The 15,221-nt window shown below is 39.3% G+C and overlaps 2 protein-coding genes across 2 annotated transcripts; one reads left to right on the top strand and one right to left on the bottom strand.

Annotated features, from left to right (window-relative positions):
* The first annotated feature begins 2,877 nt into the window (after positions 1–2,877).
* LOC133720935 (protein HEAT INTOLERANT 4-like) lies at positions 2,878–5,806 on the top strand. Its single transcript, XM_062147427.1, has 3 exons — positions 2,878–3,026; positions 3,086–3,427; positions 5,575–5,806. Exons 1-3 carry the CDS (start codon positions 2,878–2,880, stop codon positions 5,804–5,806), a joined length of 723 nt encoding a protein of 240 aa, XP_062003411.1.
* A 539-nt stretch (positions 5,807–6,345) lies between these two features.
* Positions 6,346–11,343, bottom strand: LOC133721710 (disease resistance protein RUN1-like). The gene is made up of 6 exons (XM_062148399.1): positions 11,029–11,343; positions 10,331–10,901; positions 9,095–10,214; positions 8,641–8,919; positions 7,198–8,535; positions 6,346–7,128 (listed from the first exon to the last, which is right to left on the bottom strand). The coding sequence occupies exons 2-6, from the start codon at positions 10,813–10,815 to the stop codon at positions 6,643–6,645; spliced, it is 3,708 nt and encodes a 1,235-aa protein (XP_062004383.1). The 5' UTR covers positions 10,816–10,901; positions 11,029–11,343; the 3' UTR covers positions 6,346–6,642.
* Between the last annotated feature and the right edge of the window lie 3,878 nt (positions 11,344–15,221).

Raw genomic sequence — 15,221 nt, 5'->3', positions numbered from 1 at the left:
AGAGGTTAGGGCGAGACAACAAATAAGATTAGTGAGGGGAAGAGAGAGAGGGAGATGAGATGAGTCGAGGGATTGAGATCTTGTACTATTTCAGATAGTTAGTGAAGGCTATGGGCTTTCTGTGTTGTCAATTTAATGACCCTTGGATTGAAGTGAGCTGACGTGGCGAGCTGAGAGTGTTATCCAAGCAGATTATAGCAAAGTGAACTCTAGGAGAGAAGCCGAGTCCCATTAAAGCTCCAATCAATCATGGTGAGGAGGAAAGATACTGCAAGAGCATGTGAAGCACTTTTTGGTGGACCCGTGCGTTCCGCCTTTATTTCAAGTTTCTGTTTGCAATTTGCTTTCCTTAAATCGTAATTAGCAGATCGGATTATGACTTTATGAGATTATCATTTCTTCTACTCTCCGATGACTGCGAGTCGTCCTCTGAGTAATTTGGTTAGTTTTCAATAAATCCACGAGTTAGATATGGTAGCCAAATTAAGAGAGATGGTAGCCAAATTAAGAGAGTCAGCAGTACTCTTTTTTTTTTTGTTTTTTGGTTACACAGTACTCATATTCAAACACTAACGAATTGATAGTGTTTTGAAATCCGAACTAGGACCAAGAAAAAGTGACCGGGCCAGAGCAACGTAAACATAAAGAAATGATGTCTTCTCCATCGTTGGGTTCACAATGGAGAAGACATAATTTCTCCATAGAAATAACTGTGTTCATACGTGACTTACCCTTTCGGAGATTGATTCTTGGTAGGAAATTTCATAGAAAAAAGATTAACTTGATTAGGGACCTGACCCCCAATTACCGCTGTCGAGTGAGAAACAAAAGCGAATCAAACAAATCCAAGGATTCGAAGAAAATCAATCCGCCTTCTTAGCAAGAACAAATGTACTAAAATTAAAAAAGAAGCAAAGCGATCAATTAGAAATATAGGAATATAAGCAGTGCTCTGATAGAACCAACGTTAGGGACTGAGACTACTTTGCAAGAGAAAACTGGTAAGAGGAGAGAGGGGTTTTGGGCCCGTTTAAGCCGATGAGAAATGGGAAAATGGTATTGGGCTGTCTCTGCGTGATGGGCTTGGGTGTTACTCTTTCTTGTGTTGGGCCTTCAGGGTTTGAGCTATGTTATTTGTTATGGGAGGTTTATGGTTATCGGCCTTCTTGCTTATTACTATCAGTAAGTTCACCTCAATATTGTCATTTGCCTAAGCATTTTCATCTCAATTTGCATTGCATTAACATGCAGTGAGTGTGAATCTCACTAGCTCGTAGGAAATGATTGATTGTATCTTCTCTATATACTCTATACAAATTAGTGTCAATCATCTCGACTCGTTGGGTGATGTTTGTATTGTAGGTTTCTCTCTCTTTAATTAATTAGGCCAATATGTGGTCGGCCGGCTTGATTAGCACACAGAATTGGTGCATTCAATGACGAAGACTAACAAGTATCAGATATTGATAAGCTTGTGAGACTTGCAGAATTATAACCCATGTAGTAAAAGTACGACGAAGCGTCTAAATATCCAAAATTGAGCAAGTCTTTTGTAGCAAACCTCCTATTGCTAAGTAATTGCCTCATCCAACGGATGTCTGCACTCTGAAAGTCTGAAGTCTGCTCCGCAGAACTCGGACTGCACCTAAGGTTTTCCAAATTTCCTTCTCGTCCGGCGGCGCTCGTCGGCGTTGGTTCGCCATGCCGATTTGGGCTGCTGCCGGGCGGGTCTTGAATGCAATTGCCCGGTAGTCTCTGAATGGGGGTGGCTCGAGGTTTAGCGGAGGGGTCCGAGCTGGGTGGTTTGTGCAGGGATGGTGGGTGTCGACGGAAGCTTCCATGTCCTGTGGCGGGGGGGGGCTTCGTCAGGGATCTCCAGAACCTATGACGGTGGCGTGGCTAGGGCGGTTTCTGGGTGGATCGGTGTGGCAGCGGGGCTTTGGTGGTCTGGGAGGATCGCTGGGGTGGCGCGGCTATGGTGGATCTGGTCCGATCGTGGTGGCGGAGTGGCTAGGCGGTTTCTGCGCGGTTTGTGGCGGGCACGGCGGCTGTGGGTCTGGTAGTGTGATCGGCGGCGCTGGAGGATGAAGATGGGTGGTGGGCACGAGTCAATCTCTGCTGGGCCTTGGGCTGGGCCCATTCTCTTGGGGTTGCCCTCTTGGGCCTTAATTTGGGTTTGGGTGTTTTTTCCCTAGGCCCACCTATGTTTGTTAGTTTATCTAATTACAATAATTTCATTGTATTAGGAAGCTATGCACTCTATGTATCTCTAGCACCTCTGGAGTAGTACCAAAGGAGGGTTTTCGCTATCTCTGCGTATTTGAATGTATAATGAGTAGGACTATATGTACGTACCACTTGTGGGTACTATCACTAGCTTCTTGTTTGTCTATGCCCTTAAATGACAGCGGAAATGTATGTAACGACCTATTCTGATTTTCAGATGAATATATGTTCCTTTAACTCAAAAAAAAAAAAAGGATTTCATTATAATCTCTTTTTATTTTTTGGTACAAGTCTATGAAACAAACCAGTGCTTTCCTTACACAGGGAATGGACCAATGGTTTCCTCATAGATTCCATACACAGGGAAATGAACCAATGCTTTCCTTATGCTTTCCTCATAGATTTCCTTACACAGAAATCTATGAAACGAATAGTGTGTTGGATTTTGAGTCTTCCCTACACAGGGAATATTGGACCAATGCTTTCCTTATTGTTCTAGGACTCCTACCTACACATGAACTTGCAACAATTTCTTTATAAAGGAGAGCCAAACCCAATATCGATTTGACTTTGTGTTAATTGGGACGATCGCTTACACTTTCTCGACTTTGACTATCACAAGCAATTGTCTTTAATTAACTTTTGGGAGCGATGAAGAGAAAGGCTTTGAGGGAACTAGAGGTTGAAATCGCAGCTCAACCACTGCGAAAGCGGGTGAAGCCCCGACCTGCCGAGTACTTGGAAGAGCCCCGGAGCCTGGAGGGTCTATGGAAGCCTTCGTTTCCGGTTGGGACACCGAGGTCTGTTTTGGACTCACCACTCTACCATTCTTTCAAGTGGGATTTCTCGAATCTTGAAGGAGCACTCTTAAAAGGGGGAAAGCTGTACAAGAAGAGCAACAGAGTCTATCTTTTTGGCTCCACGGAGGAGGCATTGTTAAAAGAGAAGTGGTTGCTTTGATCCCTGTGGTGGTGGCCGTTGTTTCGGCTTCTCCGCCTTCCAATGAGCTTGGACTTGTTTTAAGTGAAGGAAAAGTGGAAGAGATAATTCCAATGAAGAGATTGAAGATAGACTGGGCTCCATATGTTCTTTTGGACAAGATATTAGACAAAGAAGGTCCTGAAATCTTTGTCTTGAGCTGCAAGCAAAGAAGGGCTGCTCTCAAACACAAAAATGTCAAGGGAAGCCGTGATCTATTGAAGTTTGAATACGCCGTGCCTTATTTGGATCCGGCAGCACAAGTAATGTGTCATGAAATTCATGTTTAGGAGGACGAGGAGTGCTTTTGATGTAGGACGAGATTTTAGCCAATTTCAACAAAAAATCTCGAAAAGAAAGAAGCGTCTTCACATTAAGAAGAATAATTTGAATATTGGAAATTGGTATTCAAATAGGCTTCTTAATGATGGAATTAATCATAAATTACTCTTTTGGATATATCGGGATTCTCGAGCAAAATCTTGATTGAGATTCCAAGCGTAATATTCTTTAGTATCTAGGATTCTATTTTCAATTTTTATTTAATCAAGTTTAATTAGGTTTCCTAGTTTTAGTCTACAATAAATTGTTCTTTATGTTTTCTATTTGTATTAGGTTTATACTATGTGCCCTATATAAGGCACCTCTTAGATTGTAATTTTCATTCAAGTTATCAATAAAAAACCAAATATTAGAGAAGTTTCTCTATGTTTCTTACAGCTGTACCCGTAATTGCTAGTGGATTCTAGCTTATCTCATATGACTTTCGACGCTTGACGGAGCCTCTTACTATCGTGTACACGCTTCTCGCATCATTTGGTATCAGAGCGGGTATCGCTCGCTTCTTAGCAGACGACGATCCAAGGGAGAAGTTCACTACCACCAACCTCAACGACACTGGTCGTAGAGTATCTATCAAAGAAAGTTTCGTTGAAGAGGAACATGCCAAGGGATTCGCCCTAGGACAACCTTATCAATTCAAAAAAAAAAAAAAGAGAAAAAAAGAAAGAAAGAAACATGGAACATTGGATATTCACAACACCGGATTACAACGACTTCCGAACTACAAGTGTCATCAAAGACAAGGTATGCTCTGGAATAATTGACAGTGGTCTACGAGAGAATTTTGTAGCAAACAAAGTTGTGGATTATTTTCAATTACCGACAGTGAAGCTGAGTGATCCATACTGGATTCCATTTGGAGAGGATGAATATGCACAAGTAACAGAGGTTTGTAAAGTTCCTGTCTCTATGGGAAAATTTTATAAAGAAGAGGTTACTTGTCATGTGATTGACATGGACGACACTAATGTGCTTTTTGGAAGACCATGGCATGAAAGCGTCAAAGGTGGTTATTGCAAAGACAACACATATTTATTTAGGTGGGAGTCGCGCAAAATTAAAATCAAGCCTGGAAGGAAGAACATCAAGAATGACCATCCTGAAGTGTGTGAAAAGGAACATGAAGAAGCCACTTTGAAGATTGAAGAGAAATTCATAAAGGACAAGGAAGCTGATTCATTCATCACATCGATATCCATGTCATGCATGCCTAATTGTGTTCAAGATCAACCCAAGGAGGAGTCAATGCCCATTCATTTTCAAGTGGAGGAGTTCAAGTTTCAAGATGCTTGTTCCAAACTTGTCTACGGTATTGGATTCATGGTGATACCTTTTAATTTCAAGAATATTGAAGTTGATGGCTTATCATGTTTTATTCCTACTAATGATCGAGCTACATACAAGAGGAATTCGAGGTTGAGTTCTTTTCAAGTGGAGGAGACTGATGTAGAACGAGATTTTAGCCAATTTCAATAAAAAATCTCGAGGTTGAGTTCTTTTCAAGTGGAGGAGACTGATGTAGGACGAGATTTTAGCCAATTTCAACAAAAAATCTTGAAAAGAAAGAAGCGTCTTCACATTAAGAAGAATAATTTGAATATTGGAAATTGGTATTCAAATAGTCTTCTTAATGATGGAATTAATCATAAATTACTCTTCTGGATATATCGGGATTCTCGAGCAAAATCTTGATTGAGATTCCAAGCGTAATATTCTTTAGTATCTAGGATTCTATTTTCGATTTTTATTTAATCAGGTTTAATTAGGTTTCCTAGTTTTAGTCTACAATAAATTGTTCTTTATGTTTTCTATTTGTATTAGGTTTATACTATGTGCCCTATATAAGGCACCTCTTAGATTGTAATTTTCATTCAAGTTATCAATAAAAAACCAAATATTAGAGAAGTTTATCTATGTTTCTTACGGCTGTGCCCGTAATTGCTAGTGGATTCTAGCTTATCTCATATGACTTTCGACGCTTGACGGAGTCTCTTACTATCGTGTACACGCTTCCCGCATCAACTTTAGTGCTAATGATGATGAGCTGGAGGAGTTGGACTTCAGTGGTGAAGATGAGGATCAGGTAATAGAAGAAGATGATGAAAAGAATGTCAAGGTGGAAGAAGAATCAAAGGGACAAAATATTGATCTTCGAGTTAGGGAAGGCGGCCGGAGAAGAAGTGTGGATAATATAATAAAGATGAGGATTTACAAGTTGTATCCGGTACAAACACCGGATACTCCTGACATCAGAGTTTAAGAATGCATTTGTCAACAGGTACTATGGCACTGCTCAGGAGGTTCTGTGATGATTAATTTCTGAAATCAACGGGATGCCACATTAATCCCCAACTGCGACACTACACTTGATTGCCTGTTGTTCTTTTTTTTTTTTTTTTTTGCTGTCAAACATTATTCCTTATCATTTTGATCAAGTACGTACGCAGTCATAACTTGATCCCTAATTATATATGTAAATTAAGTTAAATTTTACTTTGTTGTGCTTAATTCATCAAATACATTTGTAAAAGAAGAGTACTTAAGTGAAATGAAATACTTTGTGAGAAAATATTCTGTTCAATGAAGCCAATTAAAATTTAAGAACTATGCTTTGCCGGCCTTAGCCTTTAGTAATATATCATGAAAATTACACCAATAAAGTGCATGAAGTATTAGCCAAAATATAAGGTTTTTCAAGAAACCAGGACTAATTGACCAAAAGATTTACAAAAATTTGAGCAAAATAGATCAAGATCTTTTAATTACTTGACAAAAACATTTACACACACAGAACGCTGCTTGTTTCGCTCTATATGTTATGAAGATCAACACAAACAGAATGTAGAAAAATATAGTCATGAATGCCAGGTGACAGTTCTGAAAACCTTGATTCAGGTTTTTGAAGCTTCATCGCAAGAGTGATAAGTAGAACGTTCACTTCCACTATCACACTCACTGTAACATTCATTGAACAGAATATTCACCACTATCATATTCACCATTAGTTTCACTTCCACTATCAAAGTGACCAGACATTTGACTTCCACTAGCTTCATCCTCAAAGCGGCCGCCGTGTCTCCTAGTTGTTGTAACTTGTTATGGACGAATGACTTCAAATTTCAGAGCATCATCATCTTGGCCTTGGGCATACAGAAAGCAGACCCCACACCTTTTCACGTTATTCCGCCGTTTATCATCGACGTCTGTATAGAAGACAAAAGAGGCTTCCAAAGACCATTTTGCTTCATCTGAAATTGCATGGACTGTATCATACCACACCAAAACGTGATCTGTTTCAGCCATCGGATACCGAGTCTCGAAGTCCCCTGTAGTTCCAAAATTGTCACTATGGGTTTCACCATTGTTGGTTTTGAGAATCATCTCACATTGACACCCAAGAGAGTAAGAATATGCGTGGATTGCAGAAACAGAGCAGAGAGCAATACCCAAGAAGTTTGAATTATCGGACCAATGCAGAGGAAGCTTAATATTCATTGAAGATCCCTCCGTTTGACAGCTAAACCATTTTGGAATTTCATTTCCCGGACAAAGTAACTCTACTTTACCAGATGATAAACGTTTCTGCAGATACATACCGTATATAAGCATCATGGTTATGAACATTTCAGAGAGACAGAGAGAGAGACTTACAAGATTACAAGCAGTTGCCATTCTCATAATTCTGAAGTGTGTATCATCCATTATGTTGCTCCTTGCATTTTTATCCAAATTAACGCAACCGGAATATGTATGTCTCTCCGTCCTCCTCCCAGAAAGTACTTGATCAAAACATTGTGTCTGTGCAGTCATTGAAACTGGCACTGTCTCAAGTCTCCTGCACTCTGTTGCATCGAACTTTTCTAGAAGACATGGGAGCACTGGCAAAGATTGAAGCCGCTTGCACAGGACAAGTCTCAGAGACTTGAGCCTTAAAACTTGTTTGATGGTGGGAGGTATGGTCTCAATCATGGTTTGGCTAAGATTTAAGACTTGCAATGCGGGGAAGCTAGTAAAGCAATCGGGAATTTCTTCTAACAATTTGCAGCTTCCGAGGTTTAGATTTACCAAAGAGCACAAAATGAACGAGAGAGGCAATTTTTTTAGCTCGACACATTCATCAAGTGAGAACCACTCGAGAAGGTTTAAATTGTAGAAGCTGTTTGGGAGTAATTCAAGGCTTCTGCAGTAGGATAAATCTAAGGTCTTAAGCCCGACAAGATTCCCAACCGATGAGGGCAGCTCTTCAATTTTCGTCCCACTTAAATTAAGATACTGCAGATGTTCCATAGGCTCCGCAATTTCCGGAAAGTTTGTGAAACTAGAGCAACCAGAGAGATCAAGTCTCTCAAGAGATTTCAACTTACAAATGTCAGTTGGGAGACTGACAAGGCGATCACAATTACTGAGGTCAAGTGAAATGATCCCAGTCATACACATGAATGCTGACGAGGGCACTGTTTCTATTTTTGTGTATCTCAACGAAAGATAATTGAGGGATTTCATCTTCCATGGACTGCTCAAAGTATTTTCAATGGAGCTACAGGAATGAAGATTCAATTTAACAAGTTTCTCAAGAGAAAAAATTGATGGAGGCAATTCTTCTATTGCAGTTTCACTTAAATCTAAGAACTCCAGCTTGCTTGGTAACTTTGGTAGAAAACTAATCTTCGAGCAATATCCCAAATTCAGATAAGTAAGCTTGGTAAACTTCTGAAAGTATGAAGGAACTTGAACCAAATCTGCACAACTTTGAAGATTTATACTCTCAATGTTTACACTCTTTGACAGGTCCGGAACTTGAACCAAACTTACACAGCCTAGGAGATTTATACTCTTAATGTATACACACTTGGACAAATCCGGAACTTGAACCAAACTTTTACAGCCTTGAAGATTTATACTCTCCATGTTTACACTATTTGACAGCTCTCCAACATCGACCAGGTCCATGGAGTAACTAAGATCTATCCTTTTCAAGTTCTTAGGATTCTGTAACAAATTAAAGAGAAAAGGCAACTAAGAATAACTAAAACCCGAACAAATAACTTTTCCATGCACTATATTCAATGCATTTAAATACTAACTTAAGCATACCTGGCCTTTATTCCAAAGTCTTTTGAGTTTGCTCCAGGGCATATGTAGCTCAACAAGATTGTCTGGAAAAAATTTTGATGGCAAAGATTTTAAAGGGTAACTATGCCAATAGAGATATTGAAGGGCATCAGGAAGATACTCTAGATTTGCCTTGTCGTCAAGATGTATAAATCTAAGCATAAGAAACCTTAAGTTATCCATCCCTGTGAAAGCTTGAGGGTCCAACGTTAGCTTGTTAATACAATTTCTGCTGGAAATGCTTTGTATTTTTGCAGTTCCCTGAATAAAAAAAAAAAATTAAAAAAATAAAAACCTCAAAACAACAGTGATTCGTGGAAGTCCATCTAACTGATTTGCAGAAATTAGTATCTTCTGGCTAGGTATTTTATCTATTGAAATTCATAAGCTTTTTTTTTTTTTTTTTTTTTTTTAAAGTAATGCATTGAGCTCTTACCGTATTCCTTTTCAATATGTGACAGACATCCTCACCATTGTGCAACCTACTCCGCTTTCCAAGCTTTTCAGTACTTTCTTCGCGGACAATCTTCCAGCCCATTTCTTGGATCACATCGTGCATCCATATGCAGTTGTCTTTAATTGATATGAGAGACATATCTATGAGAATTTCAATTCCATCATCCGGAAATAAACCACAGGCAGCTAAGATTCTTTTTGCATCACGAAGTTTCTCCCTTTTGTGAAAACATGCAATATCAAGGAATATCTCCCCCTCATTCTCTTCTAATCCATCGTAACTTGCTCTGTACACATTCTGAAGTTTTTTGTTGGGAAACTTTTTCAATTTTTCCCACAACAGTTCCTGTTCTTCTTTGCTCTTGCACCGAAGGAATAGTGAACGCAAAATGTTAAGGGCTAATGGAATGCCTGCAGCATGATCTACCACCTGCTCTAAAATTTCTGAATTTTCTGTAGAATGTGCGGCAGCATTTGAATGGAAGAGCTGAAGAGACTCAACACCATTTAATTCCTCCGCCTTGAATATCTTAACATCATGGTCTTTCTTCATTGGTAGAGTCTCCTTAACTGGTTGCATATCTCGAGTTGTTATAATTATTCTACTTCCTGGGCCAAATGGAACTTCTCCAGCTAAAAATGTTAGTTGGCTTGAATCATTCACGTCGTCAAGAACAACAAGGACTTTTGCACGGCGGAGCCTGTCCTTGTCAACAGCACCTATAGTTCGAGTATGGATAGCTAAACTCCTGTCCCCTAGTAATTCTCCAAGAAGTTCATTTCGCAAAACATACAGTTCAGGAGAGAATGATCCTTTGGTACCTGATCGTTCCCTAACATTTGCAAGAAAACAGTGAGCTTCGAATTGAGAAGAGAGCCGGTGAAATACAGCACCAGCAAGTGTGGTCTTGCCAATACCACCCATACCCCAGATAACTAAAGAGCGAACACGAACATCTTCTGGGATAATGTCTAATTCCAATAAAATTTTATCAATGCGGCTTTCAACTCCAATCAAACCAGTTGAATCACTTGATGATTCACGATTCAATTTAGCCAACACATCTCTGACGACTTGGTCAACTAAATCGGAATCATGCCTACCACAAATGACCAAGTACAGGTAATTAATAGTTATTCATACAATGACTTTTTCAGTTTTTCTAACTTAAATCTGTAAGTCAAAAGCAGAAATTAGTACTAGTTAGAGAGTTACCGAACAGTTTTTGAAGTTGAATCAAACCCTGATAGGTTGGCTACTTTTACTAAAGCTTCCTTCCACTTGGGCACCTTGTCCGCCTGGTTCTTCAACCTTTGTTCATGTGTAGCAAATGCAGTCTCATAACTCCCCATCTGGTATCGTACATGTGATGGATCTATCTCGTAAAAAATAGGTATAACATGTTGTCCATGAGTTTCCTTGCATTCCAGTATATAAGCAAGCTCATCCAAGCACCATGTGGAAGAAGCATAGTCGTTTGAAAAAATGATCACAGAAATCTTTGATTCCTTGATAGCTTTTAGAAGGGCGGGTCCAACTTCGTCTCCTCTCTCAAGTCTGGAATCAATGTAGGTTTCCACTTTCGTCCGTATCAAAGCGGCATGAAGATGACTGGTAAAAGTCTTGCGAGTGTCCTTGCCTCTGAAACTAAGAAAGACATCATACTTTTCTTTTGGGGGGATGACAGAAGAGGAAGCCATATTGCAAAATGCGCAGATCTACAAGTCAAAGCACGCTTTTTGGTCCCCAAAACTCTCCAGATTCGAATTAATTTGAAAATGGTGACCTGCCAAAAATAAATAAAAGATGGTTACTTGGTTCTGTGATTAGAAATAACAAAATTTCAAAACAAAACTAAGTACGTAGTTAGATACATATATATATGATAAACGATAAAAAAAACACTTGCGTACAAGTTCTTAGGAAACAACTTAAACAAGTTAGGAGAAACAAAGCAGAGCAGTATGTCGGAAGAGAGATCGAACACGAGAGATTATGCTGATCTGATCAGACTTCAAGGTCAGGTTTGATTTGCACAAAATTAGGAACTTCTTATATCTATCTCGGGACAAAACTCTTGGTAGCAGAGATAAAAGGAAGAAACTCAAGAAAGTTCAAAGAACTTTCGTTAAAATATCTTTCAGTAATTCAAACTAAACAAAGGGTGACTATGACTGGAACTATTGGCTTTCTGCAACATATAAAATGTAGTAGTTTGAAGCATATATGATAATAAGCACTTGCATCTGGAAACAACACAGATGAGGCTGAGGGAGGAATCCATAGAGATTATGCTGGTCTAAAAGTCAGTTTCACATGTAGACGTATATAAATAATTTGATGAAATTAACCACTGCGATAAATCTAATGGCTGCCGGTATTGACTTCCTCTTTTCAATTTGTCTGCATATAATTAAGTAGAATAGTTGTTTCAGTCCATTTACCCACCGTGCATAATGTATTCCGTATATTTGGTGTCACTCGTCATGTAATGGATGGGAAACCTTTTGTTGTTGTTGGAAGTAAGTAAACCAAGGCTAATTATCAACAAAAAATTTTTAACATGCTAATGCTAATTCTCAAAGTTGGTGCGAGTTATAATTCAAAGTGCTATTCCTGGAACTTCCTTAGTTTTCACGTTAACTAGAGATCGAGATAAGATCTTTTATAATGAAAAGAACAAGGAAAATAACACAGTTATATCTTAAAATAAAGTATTCATATGTGACTGATCACCCTTTTGGAGGTTGATGTCTCGGTAGGAAGTTTCATAGCAAAAAGTCAAAAAGATAAACATTTTCACAAAGATAATTTCGAGGTTGATCCCCATGGCATGCTGAATAATCGTTAGTTTTTATGTTAGGTATTCCATTGGCCCGAGATGTTTCCTAGCTAGTTGGACTGGATCAATTTTGATCAAATAATTATTCAATAAGATTTTACTCGCCAAATTTATTGGTTAGACAGTACCAATGTGATGAAAACACAACATTAAAACACAGAAACAAATCCATCAAGAAGTCTGGAATATAAACATTCAAGTAAATATTACAATGAGATTATAAATCAGCTGACAAGTGACAACATACCTTAATTAGGTTAGCGGAAACAGCAATAAGCACGTTAGCTGTGGTAGAATCTACTATTGGCTAGCTCCAGCTAAAAAAGGTTCCCTAATAAGGTCCAAGACTCCAAAAACCATATCCACGGGGAATTATTAGGTGGTCCCGGACTACCACGTGGCACTGACATGTGGTGGTCCAAGCCAATAACATCTCATCAACCACGGCCTTCACACATAAACTCACTGGTTCAAAACCACTACAAATACTGGCCTCAAAATCCACAGGTTGCTTGCAGCCAGACTACCATCCCGGTCAATGTAAGACTCTGTAATACTTAAGCAGTTGAGATCTGGCATCAAATTTACAATTGTCCCTGCCTCAGCTAAACCAAAATGGGCCTCACAATTTCTTAAACTCCTCAAATCCTTGCAGTGAATACCAATCTGCACCAGGATTTTCTCCAAAACATTTCACACATGGAACTATCCAAATCCAACAATGGCTCAAAATGTCTACTCAAGTAATGCGCGCTGTCCATCTTTCCTTTGCTCCAGAATTTTGTCCCAGTTGCCTTCCAAAGACAACCACCTACAAACTTACACTTTCTTATCACTTCTGGAATAAGTTGCGAATGCTTGAAAATCACCAAATCATCCAGAAAACTCAAAACGCTAAGGCTAGGGTACACATTCGAAGCATAGCCTTCCAAAGACAACCACCTAAAAACTTACACTTGCTTATCACTTCTGGAATAAGTTGCGAATGCTTGAAAATCACCAAATCATCCAGAAAACTCAAAACTCTAAGGCTAGGGTACACACTCGAAACATATCTCAGACCTTCTTCTGTAAAGATCCCAGTAGCTTGAGTTCTTGAGCACTTCCATTGTAGCGATTAACTACCAATTTTACAAAAGCGTATGTGGTGAAGAAACTGATAAAGTAATCTGGGGTTCACATCCAAAACCAATTGACAATGGATGGAGTGGCCCAAACCCTTATAAACTCATAGACAAAGTCTCATTTTTCCCATGTGGGATGTATATATTCTTAACAGAAACGAGTCCTATCGATCAATGGACAAAGGAAAAGGGTCAAGTTTTGAAAAAGGCCAAACCTCCGAGGTTCAGGTTGTTCAACATTAAAATCATCAATGAACAAAGGAAAAGGGTCAAGTTTTGAAAAATGCAGAGATTGCCGGCATATAGGGTTAAGACTTGTTATATACCAGGACTTGCATACAAAAGGGAAAGCCAAAAGCAGCGACTCTATTCCGACCCTTCCAAAACGTTGGTTAAGCAGTCCGGGTCTGACTCCTGCCATCTTCGTTCATCCAAACACATTGGGATTGTGCTGAGTGGAAACCCTAAGTTCTTTGACAAATTCAGTCCTATCGACTAGGAAAAGAAAATGGAGAGAGAAGAGGAAGGTTGGACTGTTTTTTGTGAATGAGAATGAGTGGATTGGATTGGGCTTTGTGAGCTGATACAGGCCAGTCCAGTAAAGCTTTGGTCGTTAGTAACTCGTTAAGAGCATTTTCAACAGTAAAGCTTGGATCGCAACGGCAATTGCTCATTTTAGCATCTGGTCAATGATAGTTGTCCTAACCTCTTTTTGAGTAATATTTGTGGACTAGGCCCATCAATAATGGATTTCTCCGTGCATTTTTAGAGGCCCATATCATACTTTTCTTCTCCTCACCCTATTTTACCTTCATCCCCAATTCTAATTCCGGCTCTGTGTCCAGTTTTCACTCCTCGAATTTCCCTCATTTCCACCCAAACATAAAACCCGATTTCCTCTCGAACACTTCACCCGATTTTCACTTTTCAGCTGGGTTCTGTTTGTTTGTGTTGAACCGTTAGTACTCTGGGCATGCATAGAATCTATGAGTCACTTTTGGTAAAGTCATATGGCTTTTGAAATACTGGGATTGAGGTCCTAGCTAGCAACTGTTGCCGAGTCTTCTTTTTATTAATGTTATGTCAGGTGTATCTGTGTCAATTGCTCATGATTTAGTAGCTATCTAAGTGGTTTGGAAATCACTTGTGGTGTATCTGGTTGAGAGATTGTTGGAGTCATAGTGCGTAAGTTTCGGACGCTAATGGTTCAATTGTTGGTGCTGCACTTTGGCGTCAGAACCATGGAGTATATTTATCAAAGAGATTTGTGGGAGATGTGTCTGGTTGTTTTGTGGGGTGCACGGCTTCGTTGACGTGGTTGGTTCCTGCACGCCCGGACTTGAGATTTTGAGGCTTGAGGCGAAAAATAAAAATGGGCTTACATTTTTTATAGAAAAGAAAAGAAAAAAAAATTACCAAAAAAAAAAACTGAAAAGAAAAATAAATACACAATTGAAAGGAGAATCAAACCATGAATGCAACTTGCCAACTAAACCAATCTTATTGTTTAGGAAAAAAACATACATTTTATTTACTTAATAATTTTTTGAAATACCCTTTTGAAAAAAAATTAGATCCGACGAGACATTGGACCTGAGACGGCTGACTCACGAGTCTCATGTCAGGTCCGGCTCTAGATTCCTGATTTCCTGCAATGGAATGATTCATTTACATGTTGTTGGCGTACGTATTATGAAAGGTGGGAGACTTGGTAATAGAGTAGCACCAAAGGTTGTGCCTTCTGAACATCGTTGCTGGGCAATCCCTATGTTTCCATGCTGGATTTCTCAATGAATGGACTGTGATTCACAAGCAGCTACTCCATTTTTATCAAATCACTCAATAGACCTCAGCAAAACCATGCAGAATGACTTGACATCACTGAATAACATGTCAATGTTGGCTGCTTAGGTGGTGGTTAATGCTTATGTGGTGTGCATTTATTCTGATGGCGGAGGTGTAGTGAGACAAGAAACGATGACCTTCACTCAATAGACCTCAGCAAAACCATGCAGAATGACTTGACATCACCGAATAACATGTCAATGTTGGCTGCTCAGGTGGTGGTTAATGCTTATGTGGTGTGCATTTATTCTGATGGCGGAGGTGTAGTGAGACAAGAAGCGATGACCTTTTTTTT

The sequence above is a fragment of the Rosa rugosa genome, chromosome 7, assembly GCF_958449725.1.
Source record: "Rosa rugosa chromosome 7, drRosRugo1.1, whole genome shotgun sequence".
Taxonomy (NCBI): domain Eukaryota; kingdom Viridiplantae; phylum Streptophyta; class Magnoliopsida; order Rosales; family Rosaceae; genus Rosa; species Rosa rugosa.
This window is presented reverse-complemented; position numbering and strand designations above follow the sequence as displayed.

What these genes read in the sequence shown, in the direction of transcription:
- LOC133720935 (XM_062147427.1), top strand. Translation starts at nt 2,878, where the DNA reads ATGAAGAGAAAGGCTTTGAGGGAACTAGAGGTTGAAATCGCAGCTCAA. An exon ending in TTTCCGGTTGGGACACCGAG is followed by an intron (nt 3,027 to 3,085) that starts GTCTGTTTTGGA and finishes CGAATCTTGAAG; the next exon opens with GAGCACTCTTAAAAGGGGGA. An exon ending in GGAAGCCGTGATCTATTGAA is followed by an intron (nt 3,428 to 5,574) that starts GTTTGAATACGC and finishes CATCAACTTTAG; the next exon opens with TGCTAATGATGATGAGCTGG.
- LOC133721710 (XM_062148399.1), bottom strand. Translation starts at nt 10,815, where the DNA reads ATGGCTTCCTCTTCTGTCATCCCCCCAAAAGAAAAGTATGATGTCTTT. An exon ending in TCAACTTCAAAAACTGTTCG is followed by an intron (nt 10,215 to 10,330) that starts GTAACTCTCTAA and finishes CATTTGTGGTAG; the next exon opens with GCATGATTCCGATTTAGTTG. An exon ending in GACTTTGGAATAAAGGCCAG is followed by an intron (nt 8,536 to 8,640) that starts GTATGCTTAAGT and finishes AATTTGTTACAG; the next exon opens with AATCCTAAGAACTTGAAAAG.